This window comes from Cucumis sativus, chromosome 7 (assembly GCF_000004075.3).
Source record: "Cucumis sativus cultivar 9930 chromosome 7, Cucumber_9930_V3, whole genome shotgun sequence".
Lineage (NCBI taxonomy): Eukaryota > Viridiplantae > Streptophyta > Magnoliopsida > Cucurbitales > Cucurbitaceae > Cucumis > Cucumis sativus.
The window spans coordinates 20,383,733-20,404,655 of NC_026661.2; the positions used below are offsets into that span (position 1 = coordinate 20,383,733).

At 30.6% G+C, this 20,923-nt stretch overlaps 4 protein-coding genes across 4 annotated transcripts; all 4 read right to left on the reverse strand.

The window, feature by feature from the left end:
- Window positions 1–92: 92 nt before the first annotated feature.
- On the reverse strand, window positions 93–4,896 carry LOC101204106 (receptor-like protein 15). The gene is made up of 8 exons (XM_031888651.1): window positions 4,416–4,896; window positions 4,161–4,316; window positions 3,807–3,872; window positions 3,416–3,463; window positions 3,070–3,228; window positions 2,890–2,967; window positions 2,696–2,761; window positions 93–2,582 (listed from the first exon to the last, which is right to left on the reverse strand). The coding sequence occupies exons 1-8, from the start codon at window positions 4,846–4,848 to the stop codon at window positions 436–438; spliced, it is 3,153 nt and encodes a 1,050-aa protein (XP_031744511.1). The 5' UTR covers window positions 4,849–4,896; the 3' UTR covers window positions 93–435.
- A 2,064-nt stretch (window positions 4,897–6,960) lies between these two features.
- Window positions 6,961–12,594, reverse strand: LOC105436283 (receptor-like protein 15). The gene is made up of 9 exons (XM_031888496.1): window positions 12,078–12,594; window positions 11,809–11,964; window positions 11,559–11,624; window positions 11,294–11,362; window positions 10,874–10,933; window positions 10,334–10,489; window positions 10,153–10,230; window positions 9,946–10,011; window positions 6,961–9,163 (listed from the first exon to the last, which is right to left on the reverse strand). The coding sequence occupies exons 1-9, from the start codon at window positions 12,475–12,477 to the stop codon at window positions 7,002–7,004; spliced, it is 3,213 nt and encodes a 1,070-aa protein (XP_031744356.1). The 5' UTR covers window positions 12,478–12,594; the 3' UTR covers window positions 6,961–7,001.
- Window positions 12,595–14,201: 1,607 nt separating this feature from the next.
- Window positions 14,202–16,450, reverse strand: LOC116405268 (receptor-like protein 15). The gene is made up of 2 exons (XM_031889249.1): window positions 14,520–16,450; window positions 14,202–14,235 (listed from the first exon to the last, which is right to left on the reverse strand). Exons 1-2 carry the CDS (start codon window positions 16,448–16,450, stop codon window positions 14,202–14,204), a joined length of 1,965 nt encoding a protein of 654 aa, XP_031745109.1.
- Window positions 16,451–16,453: 3 nt separating this feature from the next.
- On the reverse strand, window positions 16,454–19,388 carry LOC105434406 (receptor-like protein 9b). The gene is made up of 8 exons (XM_031888542.1): window positions 18,926–19,388; window positions 18,667–18,804; window positions 18,399–18,464; window positions 17,877–17,942; window positions 17,569–17,628; window positions 17,065–17,223; window positions 16,716–16,963; window positions 16,454–16,614 (listed from the first exon to the last, which is right to left on the reverse strand). The coding sequence occupies exons 1-7, from the start codon at window positions 19,323–19,325 to the stop codon at window positions 16,878–16,880; spliced, it is 975 nt and encodes a 324-aa protein (XP_031744402.1). The 5' UTR covers window positions 19,326–19,388; the 3' UTR covers window positions 16,454–16,614; window positions 16,716–16,877.
- Between the last annotated feature and the right edge of the window lie 1,535 nt (window positions 19,389–20,923).

Below are 20,923 nucleotides of genomic sequence, written 5' to 3' on the forward strand. Positions count from 1 at the left end.
TACAAGGGTTTGAATAATAATGATGTTGAGGATATATATGGATTGGTCAAATAAAAATTGATTGGAAAATTAAAATATGATGATAAAGAAGAAGTAGTAGAACACACATTATTAGTTTGATAATGTTGACTTGAAAGGATGACTACATCACTTGAGTTCCGACTTTGAAAACGACATCGAAATTGATTTAATTACAAGACTTGACTTTGCAAACCTTTTATTGAATATTCAATATATAATAATAAATGTCTTGACTTGGAAACAAATACCAAAGTAAAAAGAAAAAGGAAAAAAGGGTTGGGTTGGGTTGCACCATTGGTGGTTCAAAATTAAAGTCTGTATTGGGAACACTTTCCATCTTGTATTAGAAGAAAGAGGGCTGAATAAGAAAAATTATTTTCCTTTTCATTTATTATACAATTCCATTTTTACATTTTAGGTAAGTTTACAAAAGAAATAACAACAATCTTCAATAAAATAAAACCATCTTTGCCGCCATTGTAGGTTTATCCATAGAACTGCTACAAATCCCAAGAGTAGTATCATATAGGAGGCTGCAAAGCTCCAAAACAATGCTTCTAAATCAATCAATCCTCCATCATCTATTTCTAATTCCAACTTTTCATATAATTGGTTGTCTCTTGGTAAAGCCGGGCTTGAACATTTGTTTTCAATATATGATCCACAAAGATTAGGATTGCCATAGAAACTGCTCGGAGGATATGTGAAGTGTGGTGCTGTTGGGATCATACCTGACAGATTGTTGTATGACACATCAAAGATAGAAAGATAATCGAGTGTAGCAAGTTCAGAAGGAATATGCCCACTCAATAAGTTATTGGAAATATCTAAACTCTCTAGTTGTTTAAGATTGGAGAATACTTTTGGTATATTTCCTACCAACTTATTGTAAGACAAATTCAAGGCGTGAATTTGTACCAAGTCTCCAATTTGTAGAGGAATATCACTTGTTAGTTGGTTACTTGATAAATCAAGTCCAGACATATAGTTTAGAATATTCCCTTTGTAGCTCTCATACCTATGTTTTGTAGTAAAATCCACTTCCACTTGTACTGTTGATGCATATGTGTTAAACATATAACATATCCTACTGTATATGTTTATATTGCCACATCCATTATCAGTATCAACATCTGAGGTGGTATCAGAAGCGACCTCAAGATCACTAAAATTTGGATTGTCTGTTTGATTTACCTTTATATCCCCAAATGTTATATTATTGAAGCATGATGGTATTGATCCACTGAGTTTATTGTTGGAAAGATCCATAATACTTATTTTTGTAATTTGACATAATTGTGTTGGAATTGGACCTTCTAATTCATTCCCTTTCAACAAAAGAACCCGCAAGCTTGTAAACTTGTTGAACCATTTAGGAATATATCCTGAAAAGTTGTTGTAGCTTAGATCAATAACTTTCAAAATTGAGGCAGTACTGGACAATAATCCCTGTGGTATAGGTTTTGAAAACTCATTCTTTCGCATGTATAAGTAAACCAATGAAGAAGAGTTAAAGCAGGTCAATGGTATTTCCCCAACTAGTTGATTTTGAGCGACATCCAGCATTGTAAGTTCAAAAAGGGAGCAAATTTGTATTGGAAGTTCACCTACAAAATGGTTTCTTGACATTTGGACATATTGAAGACCTTCTAAACTACCAATCCATGTAGGAATTTTGCCAGATATCATATTGTTGGATATGTCCAATGCAAGCAAATATTTTTTAATTTTCCATGCATCCTCAATATTTCCACTAAAGAAATTGTTTGCTAGAAGCAAAAATTGTAGTGAAAATGTGTTGTCAAACATAGAAATTTGTAAGTCTCCAGAAAAATTGTTGTTTGATGCATCCAACCAACATAGCATCTTCATTTGTTTCATAGATGGAGGAAGATTGCCTTCAAAACTATTTTTTGATATATCAAAGTGGTCAACTTGTGGTAGAAGGAGACCTAAGTGGGTAGGCAATTGACCACTAAAATTATTACTTGAAATTTGCAAATGCCTCAAACGGGTGTGGTTTTTGGTGGAGAGTTGAAGAGGTCCTGAAAGTGAGTTGTTCCTCAAATCCAAAGAGTTCAACGCAGAGTTATTATGTAGCAACCAGAAAGGAAAAGGTCCAACCAAGTGGTTATGAGAAAGGTCAAGATATTTCAACTTATGTTGTGAGAGTAAGAAAGTTGGGAATTTTGATGCAGTTCGGTCATTGAGGTTACAACTAGGCATTGAGAGGGTTTCCAATTGAAACTTAGGTTGCCATTCATGTAATTCTTCTGTTTCCACTTGAATATTGTTTCCACCTAATAGGTGAAAGTGTCTAAGGTTAGAGTGGTTCGCCAAGGAGGAGAATGAGAAAGTGCCTTCAAAGTCATTTTCCTCGAGAGATAAGTACTCCATTGATGTGAGCTTTGAAATGGTAGTTGGAATTTTTCCACTAAATTCATTATATGAGATATCAACAACTTTAAGTTTGGTGAAGTTTCCAACACACTCTGATAATTCGCCTTTGATTTGATTATTTCTTAGTTTCAACTCAGTTAGGTTGTTTGCTTCACAAAATCCTGCATATTAGAAAATGAAAAACTAACTTCATTGATTTAAAATAAAATCAAGAATGTGGAAAGCAAGAGTTGGAATCCTCCTCCCGTTCTCAAATTATTGTAATAGTAATTACCTTGTATTGGTAGCGAACCATTGAATTGATTGTGTGATAGATTCAATATTTTCAAGTTCTTCAGATCTAGTTCATGATCACAACAAAAATCACAATTATGACACACATACACACCATTATTAGCTCTACTTTGAATTATCTCTTGAAACTTATATCATTATTTCTTTTTTCATAACCATATATTATTTACATGCCTTGCAAGGGTATGGCTCCATCGTAATAGTTATGGTTAGAGAGATCCAAAATTTCCAAGCTCCTTAAATTTGCAATATCTGGACAATCAAACACTCAAATAATGGAATAAAAGAAAGAAAGAAAAAATGGAAATGGAACATAAATGCCTAAAGGAATTTAAATGTGATATATATTCTAACCTTTCGTAGGAATAATGCCATGTAGGCCAAAATTACCTCCAAGACTCAAAATCTTTAATGATATAAGTCCCTTTAACGATGAAAAGATACTATTGTTGAAATTATTATCTTCAACATTTAAAATCTCCAACTTATTTAATCTTGAAAATCCACGAAATCCTGTAGAACAAATCCCGTAGTTAAATTATTTTGATCAAAACCATGATAATTATTGAAATTGACTATTATTGTAATGATTTTTAATTAATGTTAACATCTAAAAATACAACAATATTAAACATGTACAAAACCAATTCAAATATACTCAAGTCTTAATTTATCATTCAACTTCAATATTACTAATTACCTTGCATTTCATTGGAACTTAAATCTAATTCTCTCAAGTTTCTCAAACCTATGCATCACAACAAAAAGAAAAAATGTTAATATAATTGAAAACCATGTGAGAGAGACCTTGGTCCCTATAATTATATTTTAAATTTTAGTACTTAATAAGATCTTAGGATTCAATTGAAAATTAATCACTTTTGTTTTTGTTTTTTTTTTAACTTTTTTTTACTCGATTAATATACAATTATAATTGGACATTTCAAAACATAATAAGATTTTTAGTAAACTTGATAGACATTGATATATTTTACAACAGTTCCTATACTTTTATATATTTGCTACAATTTAGTCTATATTAATTGTGGCCCTTAATCACTTTTAATTACACACCATATATAAGTAATTACCTTGTAATCGTGGAAAGACTTTCCAATCATTAAAACTAAGATCCAACAATGTCAAGTTTTTCAAACCTGATACAAACACAAATATATATATAACAAACACAAGACAAATGGAAAAATGAAATCCAAGACCATGAATATCTTAAATAAATAAAATAACAACAATAATGATAATACTTTTTAAAAAAGCTTCCATATATATTTCATTCAAAGAAGCACAAGATATCAATATAAAGGGCTATAGAAGTAAGTCCAAAGATACCGAATGAACAAATCAAGTAAAAGCACTGCAATCTAGAGCAATAAGAGTGGAGGAGTAATCAGAAAAGATATGGTTTAATGAAAGAAACAACTAACCAAGTAAAGTCATAGACCCATTCAACCTATTTCCACTAAGCCTCAACGTCTTCAACGAGTTAAGTCCATTCAAAGATGAAAGAATTTTATTTCCAAAATGGGTTACCGACAGATTTAAAGTCTCTAACTTGTTGAAACTTGAAAAATTATTGAATCCTGTGGGAGGAAGAAAGTAATGTTTAGTAATTATGAATAATGAAACCATATATATACGATTAGAAAATCACGTAAATTAGTGAATAATTGATCACATACCTTGATTTTCGGTAAAATCAGTGAATCCATTATAAGCTAAATCAAGAGTTTTTAATTCTTTAAAATTTTGAAATAAAGAAAGATTCAACAAAGGATAATCATTTCCTTCCAAGCGAAAATGATAATGAAACGGCAACAAACTGTCGAGCAAGAGGCCGAGGACATAAGTGCCAGAAGTGTCGCATTGAACTCTATCCCAATTGCAACAATTACTTCCATCCCATGAAACAAATGGATCATCATCATAATTTTCCGAGTAGTGATCAATGGAATTATTTTTGTAGGACAGAAACATGGACTTGATACGCAACAAACTCAATCTTTCTTCCTCAACACATCCATTACAAACCTGCAAATCACTCACTAAGATCATTACAGTTGTTAATAATGTTAGTGATAGCCATTTCACGGCCATTACCTTCCAGTACTCCATTATTCCACAACACAACACCTAAAACATATCTCAAAACTATGAGGTCTTTTGCTTTATGCTGTTAAATTCCATACTCACTTGCCTCCCTATTTATATACAATTTTTCTTTTTCAAATTATCCCAACGTATACTTTAAGAAGCTTGATTTTGATTGGCAAAACAATCATAGTCCAACTAAACATATATCTTTATAGGTGTGTGGTTTGGAATCTCCCACTCCTATTATAAAATAATTTTTTTAAAAAGAAAACTATTGACTTGAATGATGTTTGAGACATTTTGACAAACCACCTAAATCAAGAAGAAAATTCTCAACCCCTATTTTACTCCAAAAAAAGAAACCCCTTAACTTGATTTCGACTTTGGAAACAAAAGCACACAACAATTAACTTGGTAACTTAATACAACAATTAGACTAATAACTGGAGTAACAACAACAAAAATAATAATTAGAATACACTTGAGAATCGATGACTCAGTTCGATAACACATTATCTACAATTGGAATCCCAAACCTATAGAAAGAGATCATTTACTGCCTTATGAAATAGTTTATGAGTGCATGATACTTGTCAACTGTCTGCAGATCACATAAAAAGAGTATAATGTTGTACAGAGTCATTCAAAGTTTCCTAATACTACATCTTGGAGTGTTCTGCACTGAACCCGTCACATGCGTACAACAAGGTATGCTCCCCTGAATTTGATGTCATAGAACAACTAGCTTTACTGTCAAGCATTCTCATGACCATTTACGACCTCTTTGCTCCTACTTTTTCAATCAATAACTATCACAGTAGCTAGATGCCACACGTGATAAACTCGCCGAAATGGTCCATATTATTATTGAATACTCAATATAAATCAGGGACTTTTGACTTGGAAAGTAATATAAAAAAATATATTTTGGACGTGTTTTAAAAAAAAAAATACGGTACATTCAAAGTTAAGAGTGTAGTTCATATATCTAAATATTCAGTCACAAACACTCCATTTAATAACTTTTTCGTTTTTTGCTTTTTGTTCTATTTGGAAAATTACTTTTTAAATATTTTTGCTCTTTGCAGTTGAAAATATGATGCATGAAACAAATGACTTACAGATGACCAAATTTCAAGTTCGAAATGAAGAACAATATTTTTGTTGATATTACCAATTCACAATGTGTGAGAGTGAGAGTGAGCGTGAGGAAACGAGAGAGGAAAAGTCATACAAACATTTGAAGGCTCTCAACCTCAAGCGTAGGGGATAAGGTAGAAGAGAAATACAGGAATTCTCTCTCTTAAACGTATGGAACAAGGAAGAAGGAGAGAGAAATAAAGGAATTAGAAGAGAGGTAGGGAATTAAAAAAAAAAATCATAGTTTTTCTGTCCATAAGTATATATCACTCAACAAAAAGTAAGTGGCGAGTGACTTCTAGTGCTGTCAAATGCAACGTAACCTAAACTTCAAGAACTAAAACTATATTTGATTTCTAAACTTTCAAATACAAATTCTGTTGTAGTCTTACTAGTCCCTGCTGTTAAGATTTAATTTTGTTAACATTTATAACAAAATGGTGATGTGGGCTTTGCATTAAACAAAATAAATAATATTTAACACCTATGAAAGTAACATGACAAAGTTTAATACAAAAATCATAACTGAAAACTAATAAAATAATATCACACGTTCACTAAATGAATCAATTCGGGATATATATATAACATATACTTTCTTCAAAACAAGTTCATACATCTTCTACCAAATTCAGCAGAGAAATAATTCGAGATTCCAGGAAACCTTTGGTACACGCAAACATTCCAATAAGAATTACATGAAAATTATAAAACAAAATGAAAAACAATCATTAATATAGTTGTATATGTGAGCTTCTGATAATGGGGTATGACGGAAGGGACTTTTAATTTTTTCTAGAAGCTAAGAGAGATCTCATGAAACTAAGATTAAGAAATGTTTAAAAAAATCAAAAGTTATTTTAAAAGAAACTAGATAGCCCATTGGTGGGATTTACTTTGTCCAATATGTTTTTGATGGATTGGGTTGCACCATTGGTGGTTGCAAAAGTCTGTATTGGGAACACTTCCCATCTTGTAATAGAAGAAGAGGACTGAATAAGAAAATTTATTTTCCTTTTAATTTATTATACAATTCAATTTTTACATTTTAGGTAAGCTTTACAAAGGAAATAACAGCAATCTTCAATAAAATAAGACCATCTCTGTCGCCATTGTGGGTTTATACATAGAACTGCTACAAATCCCAAGAGAAGTATAATATAGGAGGCTGCAAAGCTCCAAAAGAATGCTTCTAAATCAATGAATCCTCCATGATTTACTTCTAATTCCAACTTTTCATATGGGTTGTCTGTTGGTAAAATAGGAGTTGAGCATTTGTGTTCAATATATGATCCACAAAGATAAGGATTGCCATAGAAACTGCTTGGAGGATATGTGAAGTGTGGTGCCGTTGGGATCATACCAGACAAATTGTTGTATGACACATTGAAGATAGAAAGATAATCGAGTGTAGTAAGTTCAGGAGGAATATTTCCACTCAATAAGTTATTGGAAAGATCCAAGCTCTCCAATTGTTTAAGATTGGATAATACTTTTGGTATATGTCCTACCAGATTATTGTTAGAGAAATTCAAAGCATGAATCTGTACCAAGTCTCCAATTTGATAAGGAATATCACCCGTTAGTTGGTTATTTGACAAATCAAGTCCAGACATATAATTTAGAACATTCCCTTTGTAACTCTCAGATCTATGTTTTGTAGTAAAATCCACTTTGACTTCAATTATAGGTAAAAGCATAGTTGAAGGACAAGACCTATCGTAGGGGCCACAATCTTGAACATTAGGATCATCTCCAATAGAATAAGTAGTGACTCCAGGAGGTTTAAAAGTTAGAGTAGTTTGATTACCTTTAATGATTCCAAACATTATATTATTGAAGCATGAAGGTATTGATCCATTGAGTCGATTGTTGGAAAGATCCATCATACTTATTGCTTCAACTTGACATAGTTGTTGAGGAATTGGACCTTCTAACTCATTCTCTTTCAACAAAAGAACCCTCAAGCTTGTAAAATTCTTGAACCATTCAGGAATATGTCCTGAAAAGTGGTTGTAGCTGAGATCAAGAATTTTTAGGCTTGAGGCACTAGACAATAACACAAGGGGTATAGATCCAGAGAGGTAATTCCTTTGCATGTATATAAAAACCAAGGATGAAGAGTTGAAGCAGGAAGGCACTTTACCAAACAATTGATTTTGTGAAACATCTAAGATTATAAGTTGAGAAAGTGAACACATTTCTACGGGAAGTTCACCTGCGAAATGATTTTTTGATATTTGGACATATTGAAGGCCTTTTAAACTACCAATCCAACTAGGAATTTTGCCTGATATCATATTGTTGGATATGTCCAAGGCAACCAAAGAGAATCCTTCTGTATTTATGAATCCATCCTCAATACTTCCACTGAAGTTGTTGCTTCCTAGAAGTAAAAATTCTAAAAAAGGAATGTAGTTGAACATAGAAATTTGTAAATCTCCAGAAAAGTTGTTATTGGATAGATCCAACCAGTGTAGACTCTTCATTTGTTCTATAGATAGAGGAAGATTGCCTTCAAAATTATTTCTTGATAGGTTGAAGTGCTCAACTTTTGGTAGAAGAAAACCCAAGTTGGTTGGCAATTGACCACTAAAAAGATTATTTGAAATTTCCATAACTCTCAAATTGTTGATGGAAGTGGAGAGTTGAAGAGGCCCTGTAAGTAAGTTATCACTCAAATCCAAGTGCACCAATTCAGAGTTATTCTGTAACAACCAAAAAGGAAATGCTCCAGTCAAATGGTTATGAGCAAGATCAATATATATCAACTTATTTTGTGATAGTAAAAAACTAGGAACGTTTGATGCAGCTGCTGCTTGCTTATTGAGGTTGCAATTTTTCAGTGTGAGAATTTCCAATTGAAAAGTAGGTTGCCATTGAGGTTCATCTTCAGTTTCCACTTGAATAATGTTTCCAACGTAATCACTTCCTGATAGCATGAAGTACCAAAGTTTTGAGTGGTTAGCCAAGGAAGAGAACGAGAATGAGCCTTCAAAGTCATTGTCAAGAAAAGACAAGTACTCAATTGATGTGAGTTTTGCAATGGCTGTGCTTGGAATTTCTCCACTTAATTGATTACGTGAGACATCAAGAAATTTAAGATTAGTGAAGTTCCCAATACATTCTGGAATTTTGTCTCTGATTTGATTGTTTTTTATATTCAGCTCAAATAGACTATTTGATTCACAAAATCCTGCATCAGAAAATTAACATAAACTAGTGAGTTTTCGAAAGATATGAAACATTTGATTTTTTTTACTTGAATAATCACATTACTCTATAAACTTAGAATTCTCACAAAAGGAAGCAAATAACACTTTACTTTACTTCTGTGAATATGAGTATATATAACTTAGAATAAGTTATAAATTACTAATCCAAACATCTCATTAATATATTTGGTATCCAGATTCCCAATTTCATCGAACCAAAGAAAATACTCACAAAAGATCCTCTCGAGTTTCAATTAACTCAACAATTATACCCTTGAAATGGGTTATAAGTTAACGATCTATGCTACCGAATTTTAAGAGTTTAATTCGCCAATGAATGAAGGTAAATTAAAATTTGAAAAGTGTTATCCATCACCATTAGCTCACTACCACCATTAGCTTACTATCAATTAGAGGTTAAGAGTTTTGATCCCAAACCCAAACCCACCTATTAGCCAGTGGTGATGTCAAAGTTTTGTAATAGATAATTTCAAATTATGAGAATATAACTATGAGTACACTTGCATTAATTAAAATTTAAAGAATTACAATTGAAATGTTAAAGTTATGGAAGAAATGGTAATGCTAAAATTTGTAAATTAGTAAAAGAAAAGGTTCTTTTTATTACTTTTAAAAGTGATATATATTTTACCAACTTCTTCCTATATATATACTATATACCATCTTAAACCACAAGCTAAAGTCTTATAAATGATAGATTAGATCACCAAAAATAATTCTCTATAATTGCATTGGGAGTTACCTTGGATTGGTAGTGTACCATTGAATTGATTATATGATAAGTCCAATACTCTTAACTTCTTCAAATCTGCTTCATCATCCCAACAAATCAAAATACAATAACACATAATACACAACATTAATTAGCACCTTTACTTTCAGTCATCTCTCTTCAAAAACTTAGGTCATTAATTTTTTTTCTTCACAAAACCATATATTATTTACGTACCTTGCAAAGGTATGGCTCCATCATAATAACTATGGTGGGAGAGATCCAAAATTTCTAAGCTCGTTAATTTTGCAATATCTGGACAATCAAACACTTAAATAATAAAAGGAAAGAAAGAAAGAAAATGAAAATGAAAATGAAACATAAATATCAAATGAATTTAAATATGATAAATGCTAACCTTCGGTAGGAATAATGCCACCTAGATCGTTATCATCGAGATTCAAAATCTTTAATGATACAAATCCTTTCAACGATGAAAAGATACTATTATTGAAATTATTATCTTGAAGATTTAAAATCTCCAACTTATTCAAACTTGAAAATTCTTCCAATCCTGTACAACAAGCCAAGTAGTTAAGTTATTTTAATTTGATCAACTCATTATATCGAATATGATAATTATCAAAAATGACTATCATTATAATAATTTTTAGTTAGAGTTAACATTTAAAGATACAATAGTATTAATAATAATAATTTTGATGGTTACAATTCTAAGCTTTTTTAACAGTTTTATAGATGTAAAATTAATTTTATATCTGAAAGTGTTTTTGAAAGTAGTTCTTCATCTCCTTACCTAAATTTCAAGTTTTTGTTTTTCTCCATCGAATTTAAAGGAGGGTAGATTTTCCCGTGGTACAATAAATATCGACATTTGATACCAACGACAAATACAAACGATAAGCACAAACAATAATCAAACAAGATTTAGAATGACCTTGTATTGTTGCATCCAAATGGTTACCACTTAGATTCAACACTCTTAACTTTTGTAAACCTGTGTCAAAGAGAAATATACATTACATTAGAGATAAATATTGAAGATGAATTTATTTATCTATGTTGATATTAGAAGAAGTGGTAATAGGCCGGCAAGTGAATCATTGAACACTTTTAATATTTTAAATACCAATTGGTATAATGTGAATAAGATTAAAAAGAAAAAACATATATAATTTTGGAAGTTCATCAATAATCAATAAGTCAATCTGCAAATTAAAGTCTTTCCCTTAAAATAATATTGCTCCAAAATTAATATAAACCTATGAGTTTGAAAGAAAAAAATGTCACTTTCAACTCTAATTAAGTTATGCAAAACAAACCAATTAATCATAATATGATATCAATTCATTATTACCTCGCATTTCAGGGAGGATATTCAATCTATTGTTGTAACTTACATCCAACACCGTCAAATTTTCTAAACCTGTTTTTACCAAATTAAAACAACACAAACCAGAAGAAAAATCAAATAATATATGATTTTCAAAACATCATTTCAATTTGGAAAAAGAATATATATAAATATATATATATATATATACACATATATGCTTAAAATAGCCATTACAACATCTATGTGAGGATCTGTGAATATTGAGAGTAAGATTCGAGCGGTATACCTTGCAATTGTAGGATCTCACTGAGTTGATTGACACCGAGATGTAATTCTGTCAAGTGTTCCAAACCTATCCTTGACAGTAGCATAGAAAAAACAAAACAAAATTAACATGTGGAAACTAATAAAGAGAATCTCAATTCAATACAATTAAATTAGTATCTATGGAGTTGGAGTGTAGAAATATAAACCCGGATGAAGCTAGGTAAAAATAATTGTAACATTTAATCAAAATTGTATGTTAGATAACTAACCCAGTAAAGTGATAGAGCCCTTTAATAGATTTCCTTCAAGTACCAACTTGTTCATCGACGGAAGTCCAATCAAAGATGGAATGATTTGATTTTCAAAGTAATTTCCAGTAAGATTTAAAGTCTCTAATTTATCAAAACTTGAAAAATGATTGAATCCTGAAGAGAGGAAGAAAGAAAAACAACCTTAATTAATTACCTTAAAATGAAATAAATTACAATACGTAAACAATGGGAAGGAAAGAAAGGAAAGAAATTAAATATATACATACCTTGATTTGCAGTGAAATGAGAGAAAGTATTATAAGACAAATCAAGAGTTTTCAGTTGCTTCAAATCTTGAAATAGAGAAGCATTTAACAAAGAAGTTGGATTATTGTTATTAGGATCATAACTCAACAAGTCATGGAGGAAAAGCTCAATCACATAGGCAGTAGAAGTGAGATCATCATCATTATCGCATTTAACTCGATCCCAATTGCAACAATTAGCTCCAACCCAAGAATCAAAAGGGTTATTGGAGTTCTTGAAGGTGTTATCATATGATAAAAAGAAGCTCTTTATACCTAACAAACCCAATCTTTCATCCTCTTCACATTCAATAGATATCTGAAAACTATGAGCCAGAACAATGAACATCATTAATAATACTCTAAAATACTTAGACTTCATTTTACACCTTTGAATGATATTGCAATTTAATTTTCTTAACTAGGCTGTATGTATAGAAAGTAGAACAGGGACCATCCTTTTTTTAAAATTAGTAAATTGAAATGAAACAGAAGATCACTAGATGATTACTATATGTTATAATGAAAACTTGGACTTGGAAACAATATATCAGTAGAAAAAAAAGGTCACGATCTATTAGCTCTATCTAGACCTTGTCTTATTTCGAACTATTTCCAACTTCTAAGAGTGAAAGTTATCACCACAAATCAATACGATTTCTTTCAACTCGTGTTTTGTTTCCATTCATATACTTGGTAGAATATCACTCATAATAAAATTGTTTCAAACCAAACGTATTTAACTTTGTAGTTTCTATAACTGAGTCCTTTGAGTCCTTTTGAAAATAAAGATGTGTCTAGTTAGTATAAATAATAACTTTAGATTTTTTTTTAAGTTCTCTCTCACTCAAATATGATATTTATATCCTTCTTCTAAACTCGTGATTAGATGTTATAACATTCCACTTATTAATTAAGTCTCCAATCATAAGCCTAGAAATAACTTTACTTTGTTTTCAATACATACATCTAAATATCCACATAAATACAGTTTTATATTATTTCATCTTTTGCTTGTGATTGAAAGGCATGTAGGGGAAAGGAGACTATAACATAAGCTGTAAGGATTATTAAAAAATGAAATTATTATTTATGAATAGGATTATTAAATCATAAATTGACCAAAATGATGAGCCGATGAGTTTAAATTCAACAAATATTGAAATTTTTTAAGAGTTTTCAAATTAAAGATTGAGAAGCCATAAGACATACGTTTTGTTATAAAAATCTAAACATAAAATAGAGATTATTAAGTACTAATCATGTAAAACTGGTTAGATATTTGATTAACTCAATCAAGTAAACTCACGTAAGCATAATTAACCATGTAAGTCATAATATTCAAATTTAACTTAGCTTGTTTTTTTTTAAAAAAAAAATCTCGTGTGAATAATCATTTTAAATTTATTGATCTTCCAAGTGGATTTATTATATTTCTTTTGAAGCAGAAAAAATAAGTAAAAAATAAGCAAATATAGAAGAAGGTTGAAATTTTTGTAGTCGTTCAATCTGGCTTTAGCCATTATATTAAGTCAAATTTCAAAAGATTGGAACTAAAATTTTGAGTACGATTGAATTCATAAAGCTCTCACACTATTTTGATTATTGGTTTGAAGGCTATTTATAAGATATATATAAGCACCTGTGAAAAAAATACAATTTTTTATTTTTTAAAAAAATGGTCAAACTAAATCTAAATCTCATACCAAAGTTAAAAAACCACAAAATAAAGGGGAAAGAAACGTATGTATTAGCAAGTAAAGAAGTAAAGGAGAAGAAGAAGAGGAAGATGGTGGATTGTTCAAGTATTTGAAGGCATGCATACAAGTAAAGAAGAAGGAGAAGAGGAAGAGGGAAGATGATTAAAATATTATTAAGAAAAAACAAACATGGGTTATACATACATGGGTTTGCATAATAATGATATTGGGAATATATGGATTGGTCAAATAAAAATTGATTGGAGAATTAAAATATGATGATAAAGAATAAGTAGTACACATTATTCGTTTGATAATGATGACTACATAACTTGAGCCGACCTTGAAAACGACTACTAAATTAATTAATTACAACACTTGACTTTGCAAAGTTTTTATTGAATGTTCAATATATAATAGTAAATGTCTTGACTTGGAAACTGATACCAAAACAAAAAGAAGTAGGAAAAAGGAAAAATAGAAGTATAAGGAAAAGCAAATGTCCTTTAATGGTGGGGTTTACTTTGTACAATATGCCTTGAATGGGTTGGGTTGCACCATTGGTGGTTGCAAAGTCTGTATTGGGAACACTTTCCATCTTGTATTAGAAGAAAGAGGGCTGAATAAGAAAAATTATTTTCCTTTTCATTTATTATACAATTCCATTTTTACATTTTAGGTAAGTTTACAAAACAAATAACAACAATCTTCAATAAAATAAAACCATCTTTGCCGCCATTGTAGGTTTATCCATAGAACTGCTACAAATCCCAACAGTAGTATCATATAGGAGGCTGCAAAGCTCCAAAACAATGCTTCTAAATCAATCAATCCTCCATCATCTATTTCTAATTCCAACTTTTCATATAATTGGTTGTCTCTTGGTAAAGCCGGGCTTGAACATTTGTTTTCAATATATGATCCACAAAGATTAGGATTGCCATAGAAACTGCTCGGAGGATATGTGAAGTGTGGTGCTATTGGGATCATACCTGACAGATTGTTGTATGACACATCGAAGATAGAAAGATAATCGAGTGTAGCAAGTTCAGAAGGAATATGCCCACTCAATAAGTTATTGGAAATATCTAAACTCTCTAGTTGTTTAAGATTGGAGAATACTTTTGGTATATTTCCTACCAACTTATTGTAAGACAAATTCAAGGCGTGAATTTGTACCAAGTCTCCAATTTGTAGAGGAATATCACCTGTTAGTTGGTTGCTTGATAAATCAAGTCCAGACATATAGTTTAGAATATTCCCTTTGTAGCTCTCATACCTATGTTTTGTAGTAAAATCCACTTCCACTTGTACTGTTGATGAATATGTGTTAAACATATAACATATCCTACTATAGATGTTTACATTGCCACATCCATTATCAGTATCAATATCCGAGGTATCAGTAGTAACCACAAGATCACTAAAACTTGGAATGTCCATTTGACTTACTTTTATATCCCCAAATGTTATATTATTGAAGCATGACGGTATTGTTCCATTGAGTTTATTGTTGGAAAGATCCATAATACTTATTTTTGTAATTTGACATAATTGTGTTGGAATTGGACCTTCTAATTCATTCCCTTTCAACAAAAGAACCTGCAAGCTTGTAAACATGTTGAACCATTTAGGAATATATCCTGAAAAGTTGTTGTAGCTTAGATCAATAACTTTCAAAATTGAGGCGGTACTGGACAATAATCCTTGTGGTATAGGTTTTGAAAACTCATTCTTTCGCATGTATAAGTAAACTAATGAAGAAGAGTTGAAGCAAGTAACTGGTATTTCACCAACTAGTTGATTTTCAGCGATATCCAACAATGTAAGTCCAAAAAGGGAGCAAATTTGTATTGGAAGTTCACCGGCAAAACGGTTTCTTGATAGTTGGACATATTGAAGACCTTCTAAACTACCAATCCAAGTAGGAATTTTGCCAGATATCATGTTGTTGGATATATCGAGTGCAGTCAAATTTCTTTTATTTTTCCATGCATCCTCAATGTTTCCACTAAAGAAATTGTTTGCTAGAAGCAAAAATTGTAGTGAAGACGTGTTGTCGAAAATAGAAATATGTAAATCTCCAGAAAATTTGTTGTTTGATGCATCCAACCAACATAGCATCTTCATTTGTTCCACAGATGAAGGAAGATTGCCTTCAAAACTATTTTTTGATATATCAAAGTGGTCAACTTGTGGTAGAAGGAGACCTAAATGGGTAGGCAATTGACCACTAAAATTATTACTTGAAATTTGCAAATGCCTCAAACTAGTGTGGTTTCGTGTGGAGAGTTGAAGAGGTCCTGAAAGTGAGTTGTTCCTCAAATCCAAAGAGTTCAACGCAGAGTTATTATGTAGCAACCAGAAAGGAAAAGGTCCAACCAAGTGGTTATGAGAAAGGTCAAGATATTTCAACTTATGTTGTGAGAGTAAGAAAGTTGGGAATTTTGATGCAGTTTGGTCATTGAGGTTACAACTAGGCATTGAGAGGGTTTCCAATTGAAACTTAGGTTGCCATTCATGTAATTCTTCCGTTTCCACTCGAATATTGTTTCCACCTAATAGGTGAAAGTGTCTAAGGTTAGAGTGGTTCGCCAAGGAGGAGAATGAGAAAGTGCCTTCAAAGTCATTTTCCTCGAGAGATAAGTACTCCATTGATGTGAGCTTTGAAATGGTGGTCGGAATTTTTCCACTAAATTCATTATATGAGATATCAACAACTTTAAGTTTGGTGAAGTTTCCAACACATTCTGATAATTCGCCTTTGATTTGATTATTTCTTAGCTTCAACTCAATTAGGTTGTTTGCTTCACAAAATCCTGCATTAGAAAATGAAAATCTTACACTTTCATTTATTTAGAATAAAAACAAGAATGTGAAAAACAAGAGTTGGATTCGTCAAATTATTGTAAGAGCTTACCATGTATTGGTAACGAACCATTGAATTGATTGTGTGATAGATTCAATACTTTCAAGTTCTTCAAATCTGGTCCGTGATCACAACAAAAAAATACATATACACAACACTATTAGCACTACTTGAAACTTAAATCATTATTTTTTTTCATAACCATATACTATTTTACGTGCCTTGCAAAGGTATGACTCCATCATAATAATTATGGTTAGAAAGATCCAAAATTTCCAAGCTCCTTAATTTTGCAATATCTGGACAACCAAACATTCAAATAAGGGAAGAAAAGAAAAAAGAAAAATTGAAAATGGAACATAAATGTCAAATGAATTTAAATATGATAAATGCTAATTACCTTCGGTAGGAATAATGCCACCCAGATCCTCGTTACCATCGAGACTCAAAATCTTTAATGATATAAGTCCTTTCAACGATGAAAAGATACTATTGTTGAAATTATTATCTTGAAGATGTAAAATCTCCAATTTATTCAAACTTGAAAATCCATCCAATCCTGTATGATAAGCCAAGCAGCTAAGTTATTTTGATCAAACCATTATACCGAATATGACAATTATTGGAAATGACTATCATTGAAATGGTTACAATTCTAAGCTTTTATAACATAAAATTAATTTTAAATCTAAAAATGTTGTTCTACAAAAGTTGAGAACAAAAAATCATTTTGAAAAGTAGTTCTTCTTGTTTATATAAAATTTCAAGGTTAGGTTTTGTTTTTCTCTCTCGATTTAAAACAATGTAGTTTTTTTCACAGCACAATAAAGAATATCTCGACATTTGATACCAACAACAAATACAAACGAGAAGCACAAAGAATGAACACAAGATTGAAAATGACCTTGTATTGTTCCATTCAAATGGTTACCACTTAGATCCAACACTCTTAGCTTTTTTAAACCTGTGTCGAAGAGAAATATATATTACATTATTAGAGATACATATTCAATAATTGATATTAGAAGAAGTGGTAATAGCAAATAGGCCGGCAAGTGAATCATCCAACACTTCTAATATTTTAAATACCAATTGGGTATAATTTGGAATTAAGTTCATCGACCAATAAGTACTCAATCTGCAAAAATTGTCATTTTCAAACTCTAATTAGTTATTACCTAAAATCACAATTTGATATCAATTCATTATTACCTCGCATTTCAGGGACCATATTCAATCTATTGTAGCTTAGATCCAGCACCCTCAAGTTTTCTAAACCTGTTTTTACCAAATTAAACAACACAAAACAGAAAAATATATGATTTTCAAAACATCATTTCAAATTAGAAAAACAATATATAGACACACACACATATATAATATAAATATAAACATATACATCTATGCTTAAAATAGCCATTACAATATCTAATATCTATGTGAGCATTTGTGAGTATTGAAAGTAAGGTTCGAGAATTTTCACTAGTAACTTTCCTACTGAAGGTAAACCTAATATGTTTATATATTTCAAATTTGTCAATATTACTAGTGGAAATTGTATCTTTATTCATAAAAATGATTTTGTCACGTAAGAAAAAATAAAATGCAATTTAAAGTAATTAACAGATAGCATAAAGATTTTGGCACATGACAATTAAGTATATAGTTAAATAATTGGGTGAAATGCATATAGAGATAGGTGCAGTATGTATATAATATATTTAAACAGTATACCTTGCAATTGTAGCATCTCATTGAGTTGATTGACACCTATATGCAATTCTGTTAAGTGTTCCAAACCTATGATTGACAATAGCATAGAAAAAAAAAACTAAACAAAATTAACATGTGGAAGAGAATCTCAATTCAATTTGATTAAACTAATTATATCTATGGAGTTGGATTTGAGATTTGGCGTAGAAATATATATGTATGAATCCAGGATGAAGCTAGGTAAAAATAATTGTGAAATTTAATTAAAATTACACATTGGATAACTAACCAAGTAAAGTGATAGAGCCTTTTAATAGATTTGCTTCAAGCACCAACTTGTTCATCGACGGAACCCCACTCAAAGATGGAATGATTTGATTATCAAAATAATTCCGAGTAAGATTTAAAGTCTCTAGTTTATTGAGCCCTAAAGAGAGGGAAGAAAAACAACATTTAATTATCAATTACCTTCTAATGAAATAAATTACAATATGTAAGAATAGGAAGAGAAAGAAAGAAAGAAAGAAGGAAAATAAATATACACATACCTTGATTTGCAGTGAAACGAGAGAAACCATTATAAGACAAATCAAGAGTTTTCAATTGCTTCAAATCTTGAAATAGAGAAGCATTCAACAAAGAAGTTGGACTATTGTTATTAGGATCATAACTCAACAAGTCATAGAGAAAAAGCTCAATCACATGGGCAGTAGAAGTGAGATCATCATCGTTATTGCATTTAACTCGATCCCAGTTGCAACAATTAGCTCCAACCCAAGAATCAAAAGGGTTATTGTAGTTCTTGAAGGTGTTATCATTTGATAAAAAGAAGCTCTTTATACCTAACAAACCCAATCTTTCTTCCTCTTCACATTCGATAGATATCTGAAAATTATGAGCCATAACAATGAACGTCACTAATAATACTCTAAAGTACTTACACTTCATTTTACACTCTTTGAATGATATTGCAGTTTTCTTAACTAGGCTATATGTATAGAAAGTAGAACAGAGACCATCCTTTTTATTGCTATTAAATTGAAATGAAACGGAAGATCACTAGATGATTACTATATATTATAATGGAAATAGTAATATCAAAATTATAGGAAAATGAAATGTTCGGATGTGCCAACTCTATTTGACCTACTTCTAAGACTGAAAATTGTCACCACAAACCAATACAAGTTCTTTCAATGTACATAAGGTTACTCAAAATATATAGAATTGTTCTAAACCAAACGCGTTTAACTTTATAGTTCCTATAACTGAGTCATTCATGTGTGCCTAGTTGGAATAGATAATAACTCTAAATTTTTCTAAGTCTTTATTTGATCAAGATCTCTTTCATTTAAATGTAATGTTCAGTTCATTCGTATCTCACTTCTAAACTTGAAACATGTTATAACATTTGAACTTGAACTACTCTGTTTAGTTTATATATAGTTTCATATCATTTATTCCCAAAGGAGACTAAGGATTATTAAAATGAAATTATTTATTAATAAGATTATTAAATCATAAATTGACCAAAAAGATAAGCATATGGGTTTAAATTCAACAAATATTGAAAATTTTAAAAGTTTCCAAATGGAATGTATATGGCAATGGAATAAATTAAAGATTGAGAAACCATAAGACATACGTTTTGTTTTAATAATCTAAACATCAAATAAAGATATAATTAAGTACTAATCATATAAAACTTGATAGATACTTAGATTAATTAACTCAATTGAGTAAACTCACATAATAAACTCTATAGTCCTTAATCATGGTTAAATAGTGAATTAGAAAGTAATTAAATCACACATAAAATTCAAATTTAACTTAGCTTGTGGTTTTTTTTTAAAAAAAATCGGGTGTGAACAATTATTTTAAATTTATTAATCTTCCAAGTGGATTTATTATATTTCTTTTGAAGCTGAAAAAAAAGAAAAAAATATGGAAGAAGGTTGAAATTTTTGTCGTCGTTCAATCCGTCATTAGCGATTAGGTCAAATTTCAAAAGACTCACAAAATTTTAATGGAACAAATTTTCATTACGATTGAATTCAAAAGGCTTTCACATAGCTTTTTTATTATATTGGTTTGATGGCTTCAAAATGATGATGTATTTAAGTTATTTAATGGTTAATTTTCATAAATATAACAAATCGGTAAAGTATTTAGTTCTAATATTTGTCTAATATTTCTATTTTTTATGGAGGATTTTGGGAAACAATCGGTTTAGTTTAGTTTGAGTTGAATGGGAGAAATAAGAAAATGAAAGGAGAATTTATCCAAAATGCTTTGGGAACATGAGTGGTCTTGAAGTTGTTGGTATCTCACATATACATAATCGTTTTAGTGGAAAAATTCCAGACGTAACCATTTCCAAACTCATGAGTATGTATATCCCTTTATGAAAATGACTTTGAAGGGTTCTTTCTCATTCACTTCCTTAGCTAACCACTCTAATTAACCTTCCACTTTATTCACACTATCAGGAAGAAATAATAATATAGTTGGAAACAGCATTCAAGTGGAAACAGAAGGACTACATG

Bases quoted from the DNA above. Each gene is read 5' to 3' on its own strand.
- LOC101204106 (XM_031888651.1), bottom strand. From the start codon at position 4,848: ATGGAGTACTGGAAGGTAATGGCCGTGAAATGGCTATCACTAACATTA. The intron at 3,229-3,415 runs GTAATTAGTAAT...TTTGTTCTACAG, and splicing joins AAGTTCCAATGAAATGCAAG to GATTTCGTGGATTTTCAAGA. The intron at 2,968-3,069 runs GTTAGAATATAT...TTGATTGTCCAG, and splicing joins TGGCATTATTCCTACGAAAG to ATATTGCAAATTTAAGGAGC.
- LOC105436283 (XM_031888496.1), bottom strand. From the start codon at position 12,477: ATGAAGTCTAAGTATTTTAGAGTATTATTAATGATGTTCATTGTTCTG. The intron at 11,965-12,077 runs GTATGTATATAT...TCCTCTCTTCAG, and splicing joins TCATTTCACTGCAAATCAAG to GATTCAATCATTTTTCAAGT. The intron at 11,363-11,558 runs GTATACCGCTCG...TGGTAAAAACAG, and splicing joins TGAGATCCTACAATTGCAAG to GTTTAGAAAATTTGACGGTG.
- LOC116405268 (XM_031889249.1), bottom strand. From the start codon at position 16,450: ATGGAGTACTTATCTCTCGAGGAAAATGACTTTGAAGGCACTTTCTCA. The intron at 14,236-14,519 runs GTTTTATTTTAT...TTTTGGTATCAG, and splicing joins CTACAATGGCGGCAAAGATG to TTTCCAAGTCAAGACATTTA.
- LOC105434406 (XM_031888542.1), bottom strand. From the start codon at position 19,325: ATGAAGTGTAAGTACTTTAGAGTATTATTAGTGACGTTCATTGTTATG. The intron at 17,943-18,398 runs GTATACTGTTTA...TGGTAAAAACAG, and splicing joins TGAGATGCTACAATTGCAAG to GTTTAGAAAACTTGAGGGTG. The intron at 17,629-17,876 runs GTAATAATGAAT...TCTTCGACACAG, and splicing joins TATGGTCCCTGAAATGCGAG to GTTTAAAAAAGCTAAGAGTG.